General features: G+C 37.2%; 1 protein-coding gene across 2 annotated transcripts in view; it reads right to left on the bottom strand.

Moving 5' to 3' along the window:
* Nucleotides 1-208: 208 nt before the first annotated feature.
* Nucleotides 209-6000, bottom strand: part of mapkap1 (MAPK associated protein 1) — a 32597-nt gene continuing 26805 nt past the window's right edge. For both annotated transcript variants that reach the window (XM_032569012.1, XM_032569011.1), the window contains 2 exons: nt 3128-3225; nt 209-2530 (listed from right to left, as the gene is read on the bottom strand). In XM_032569012.1, coding sequence (XP_032424903.1) covers nt 2408-2530; nt 3128-3225 — 221 coding nt within the window. In that variant the 3' untranslated portion in view covers nt 209-2407. The remainder of the gene's footprint in view (nt 2531-3127; nt 3226-6000) is intronic.

Raw genomic sequence — 6000 nt, 5'->3', positions numbered from 1 at the left:
GCACTTTTTACTGTATTATAGAAAAATAAACCCACAAGGTCAAATTTAGCTAAGGGTGAACAACCCATAATAATCTGAACTCAAAAAGAACTAAAAAAAGATTTGCAGTTTGTTTCCCCTGGTGTTTGTTACCACATACTTGCATTGATATGTATTGTTATCCAAATCCCACTGTTATAAATCCTACAATATCTAGAAAAAGCTGATGTAAACGACCATGTTTTTTTAATCAGAGCTCCTGCATTGCATTTCAATATTTCCAACACACACATACATCTAATGACTGCTGGACAGCTCAATTAAGGTTAATTTGACAATTGTACCTCGCAATTTGCATGAAGGAAGAGGGAGTGTCATTATTAAAAGGCACAGAAAACATTAGTTGCAATCTGTGCAATATCAAGGATTTGACTACCTCCAGCTTTTCAGATGAAATCTTCTTCTATTCTGCTCCTTCAGGGACTCTCCGCTCCAGCCTCCTGAATCAATGACTGGCTGGTTAGCAGGCCTCCACCAGAGCTGGCTGACTGACAAGGGAATTCAGGCGCTTGATTTAGGCGTGTTAGGGGTTTATCTAAATATGCAATTAGCACTCCTGTGCTAATTGATAATTAACAAGTACAGTAAATCATATTTGAAAGAGAGATAAAATAATTTTGAACATTTTCATTTTGTGAATATGGATTACTATGGCTAAGAAATATTAAAGCAATTTTGTTCATGTGGTATTGATGCCAGGAACAAAGTAGACTTCATGAAGCGAAATAGAACATTTCTTACATGATGGATACAGGTGCTGCAATTTTTGTACGAGCTGATACACATTTCTTCAGCAGAATTTTATACATTCATGTATGACATATATGCCTTGTGAAAGTATTCGGCCCCCTTAAACTTTTCAACCTTTTGCCACTTTTCAGGCTTCAAACATAAAAATGTAAAATTTTTATTATTTTGTGAAGAATCAACAAGTGGGGCACAATCATGAGGTGGAACAAAATTTATTGGATATTGTAAACTTTTTTTGTTTTTTTAAATGGCAAAGTGGGGCGTGCAATATTATGTGGCCCCCTTGCGTTAAGACTTTGTAGCGCCACCTTTTGCTGCGATTACTGCTGCAAGTCGCATGGGGTATGTCTATCAGTTTTGCACATGGAGAGACTGAAATTCTTGCCCATTCTTCCTTGCAAAACAGCTGGAGCTCAGTGAGGTTGGATGGAGAGCGCTTGTGAACAGCGGTTTTCAGCTCCTTCCACAGATTCTCAATTGGATTCAGGTCTGGACTTTAACTTGGCCATTCTAAGACCTGGATATATTTATTTGTGAACCATTTTATTGTAGGTTTTACTTTATGTTTGGGATCATTGTTTTGTTGGAAGATAAATCTCTGTCCCAGTCTCTGGTCTTTTGCAGACTCCAACAGGTTTTCTTCCAGAATGGTCCTGTATTTGGCTCCATCCATCCATCTTCCCATCAATTTTAACCATCTTCCCTGTCCCTGCTGAAGAAAAGCAGACCCAAACCATGATGCTGCCACCACCATGTTTGACAGTGGGGATGGTGTGTTCAGGGTGAGCTGTGTTGCTTTTATCCCAAACATATCGTTTTGCATTGTGGCCAAACGATTTTGGTTTCACTTTGCAGTTTTATATTTGTTAAAGAAGTTTAAAATATCCAATAAATTTCATTCCACCTCACGATTGTGTCCCACTTGTTGATTCTTCACAAAATAATTAAAATTTTAGACATACATGCACACACACACGCATTTCTTGGAAGCAGATCTTGGGGTGTTAATGGAAATTTTGCAAACCGAAAAGATTCATCACAATTAAGAAGAACAGCACTTCACAACAGTACAGTTGAAAAACCTAACAGGCAATGTTGTTCTAGACAGACAGGAGTAAAATGACTGCAAAATGGGGGTGATTCAAGGAAGTAGTGGAAAAAAAGCCAAACTGGCTAATATAAATTTATGTTATTTAATTTTTTGATTATAAAATTTGTATATACAATACATAAAATGGTGAGGATTCAAATCTGTTAACAAAAGAGAAGTGGAACTAATGTTCAACGTGTAACTTTAACAACTTGCTTGAGCAGTACTCACATACAGAGGCAACAAGTGAAGAATCAGAGCACAGCAGCTAATCTGTCCAAAAGTCAACATGCAAGTTCCCTCTAGTTATGAAATCTGCTCCTTCATTGGGCTACAGAGGTTTTCAATCTGCACCAGCTGAAGCACAACTTTTGTTTTCTGCCATATCTTTAGTCTTTAACTTGACTTTCTATCAGATTCTACATCTGAAATCTTGAACTACATCCAAGATGCTCTTTGTACAGGAGTGAAAGGCGTCTGGCCGATGGACCTGTGTAGCCTCAGTGGAGTGGTTTCAGTAGTGTGCATCTACTGCCCAGTTTTCTTCTCCTTCTGGAAACTAAAGCTTGTCCTGCGGCTAAGTTTGCGTTGCTTTTGGGCAAAGTAATCTGCCCGGGAGGTGCTGGCCCGAGACTCCAGGATGTAATTCACCTAGCAAAAGGAGAAAAAAAAAAAGTGATTTAGTATTTCAACTCTTTAGTCATAAAGTTTACCTTAGACTTAGCAATTGCAATGATTAACGGGTTAGGCATTAGCTAAAGAAATATTGTTAGAAAACCTTTGTTCCTCACTAAAAGAGTAGCAGTAATTTACACACAACTTTGTCTACAGTGCAGATAATCACAAACAATGGAAGGACTCTGGAACAATTTCAGTGATAACGATGAGGGGAAAGAACTGGATAACTGAGCTGAATAGCTGTGAACTGTTTATGTGATTCTATAGAATGTTGATTATTGTTGAAAGGATTAATTTAAGATACTTTTTTTCAGGCACTACAGAATGAAGCTATGAGTCAGGACATTTCAAACCTTCTGACCAAAAGGTTGGAAGGCTGGGAATTTGGGTGGGAGCAAGTCAGAATACGGTCATGTGTGAATAAATCATGCAAATAATTGGATGTGTCTTGTATCAAGAGTAATATAAAAGGCACAACCAGAGATGTAGTAGATCAGAGTGTATATATGGGCACGCCACACAGATTACAGTACAGGAGCTGCAGGGTCACATCATTCATGTAGAACTCACCTTGAGCACAATTTCATTGACAGTAGCAGCATCAGACTCAAAGTATAGAGCCTTGTAGTCATGGTTGCTGTGATAAGTAATCTTAAAAATGGCATGACCTGTAGAACAGAAAACATGTTCAACAGGTCAAAAATGCACACAAATCAACCAGTCTCTCCTTGTCATACATCATGGGTCATGCATTTGTATAATTCCAGGAAAAATAAATAAATCAAAGATGGAAAATTAAAGAAAAAAAAATCTCTTATTGATTGAGTGGTTTCATTTGTAAGAATAACACACCCGAGATGAGAGGAAGTGGCATATCTAATAAAACTTTATCTGGAAAAAACATATAAAAGCTAAGCTAGTGTAAATAGGCAGTATTTGTGCCAGATGCCAGAGAAAATGTAAGCCAGAAAACAAGGAAGGCTATTGCTTCTTATTGTTCTATTGTGTACATAGGCCTGTCACGATAACAAATTTTGCTGAACGATTAATTGTCTCAAAAATTATTGCGATAAACGATAATATTGTTGAAGACCTTTTTACACTGATGTAATGGAAATGACGTAATAATGCAGGCGATTTCCTGCCAAAGATAGATACACTTTATTTTCAAAAGAACACTAAACACTGGAACTGATAAACAAAATAAACAAAACTACCAAAAACAAAAATAAAATGGATTCTCAGTCTCCATTAACAAAAAATTTACTTGAAAAAAAACTAAACAACATAAAGCCAAAGTGGAAATAAATACTGCATTCAACCAAAAGAGTAAAGATTATGAAGTCTGTATACCATGTTGCCCTTCAGTAATAATTAGATTTAAATAGAGAAAATGGGCACATCGACTACCTGATGCAATAGTTCACACTACAAGGTTTTTTTTGCCCCTATTTTTCCCCTTAAGACAATGTTAGAACCCCGGCCGTTCTAAGATTGTCGCTTACGATTTCGTAACCGATCATCCTGTAGTGTTTGGTGTGTTACGGAAGATCAGGGGGCTCAATACGTCGATCACGGGAAGGTTTTGAGTTGATCTAGGCAGCAGGTGACAAACTGAACGCCGCCAGGACGATGAGACCAGAACTTCCTCTTCTGACAGGCTTATCAAAATATTCACTAAGATCCTAAACGTTTGTAGCTTCATTAAAGAATAATAATTATATAATTATATATAAAAAAAAAAAAAAAATATATATATATATATATATATATATTTTTTTTTTTAAATCAACAAAACCTGTTAAAATTTATATTCTCAGTAATTATTGTTTCAACAAGGTGTTGCGCAATTCAGTGCGTTTCAGTTCCATTAACAAAAAAAAGGCGACAAAGACCGACTGACTAGCAGAGCAGGAGTTTACATTAGCTAATCAACCAATAATCGAGAAATAAATATCAAGCCTGGAAACTTGACATCGTAACGGACTGAATGTTATGTTTTTAAAGTAATCGCTGCTCCGCTCGCGGGGCGCAGTCGGTTGCCACGGCAACGGGCGTGCTTAACGACAAAGAGAGAGAGAGTAAAACGGTAGGAGAATCTCACTGAGGAAGAAATATACTGCATTAGATTTTCTATCACTTTATTATTTCTGCTATTACTGATGTATATTCGCATATAAAATAAGTCAAAAAAGTTTAATTTACAATTTTTATGTCTTCGTGTCACGAGGTTACGGAGCCCTCTAGGGGACATGGGGAATTTTTTTTCTTTTGCGTTCCCTCGCAATACTTTTGCGTTCCCTCGCAAAACCTTTTGCGTTCCCTCGCAAAACCTTTTGCGTTACCTCGCAAAACTTTTGCGTTACCTCGCAAAACCTTTTGCGTTCCCTCGCAATACTGTACTGGTCAGTTATGCAGCATAATTGAATACTGCAAGCCTTTCTTACGGTGTGCGCCGTACTTTATGCTTTAATATAAGGTTATGTGAGGTATTTCCATGAATGTTAGTATCTTTTTGTGAAATATCTGAAGTTTTATATCTTTCTTTAGGATAGAAAGGCGCCACAAACCTACGATATAAACAGAAACTTTCCGTAAGTAGGAAAGAAATAAAAATACATCCTAATTTGGACTATTTCTTACGGAGCCGTCTAGGGGACATGGGGAATTTTTTTTCTTTTGCGTTCCCTCGCAATACTTTTGCGTTCCCTCGCAAAACATTTGCGTTCCCTCGCAAAACATTTGCGTTCCCTCGCAAAACCTTTTGCGTTACCTCGCAAAACATTTGCGTTACCTCGCAAAACTTTTGCGTTACCTCGCAATACTGTACTGGTCAGTTATGCAGCATAATTGAATACTGCAAGCCTTTCTTATGGTGTGCGCCGTACTTTATGCTTTAATATAAGGTTATGTGAGGTATTTCCATGAATGTTAGTATCTTTTTGTGAAATATCTGAAGTTTTATATCTTTCTTTAGGATAGAAAGGCACCACAAACCTACGATATAAACAGAAACTTTCCGTAAGTAGGAAAGAAATAAAAATACATCCTAATTTGGACTATTTCTGAGTTATTATCGCGGGTAATAAATCATCTGACAGTTTTGATTGTGTCTCTGTTGTGTTCGTAGTCTGAATGGTTTAAAGAGCTGCTTTCAGTGCCGCTCCATCTTAGCCTTAACAGACATAAACATGCAGGAAAAAAATCGATTTTCAATTTGTTTTTTGCACCAAACAGTTTTTATTATTAACAAGTTTTTATTATTAAAAACACAACAAAGTAATGATGGTAAAGGACCGCACTGGGTTAACTCGGGGAATCTCATCTGTCCGTGTATCAATCAACTCCAAACCACTTCTTTCTTTGTTCTGTCACAATTATCGATTTATTCCATTTTGATCATCATGCTCCAAACTTTGCAAGGACTGGCCGCCCCGCTCACC

The sequence above is a fragment of the Xiphophorus hellerii genome, chromosome 8, assembly GCF_003331165.1.
Source record: "Xiphophorus hellerii strain 12219 chromosome 8, Xiphophorus_hellerii-4.1, whole genome shotgun sequence".
NCBI lineage: Eukaryota > Metazoa > Chordata > Actinopteri > Cyprinodontiformes > Poeciliidae > Xiphophorus > Xiphophorus hellerii.
This window is presented reverse-complemented; position numbering and strand designations above follow the sequence as displayed.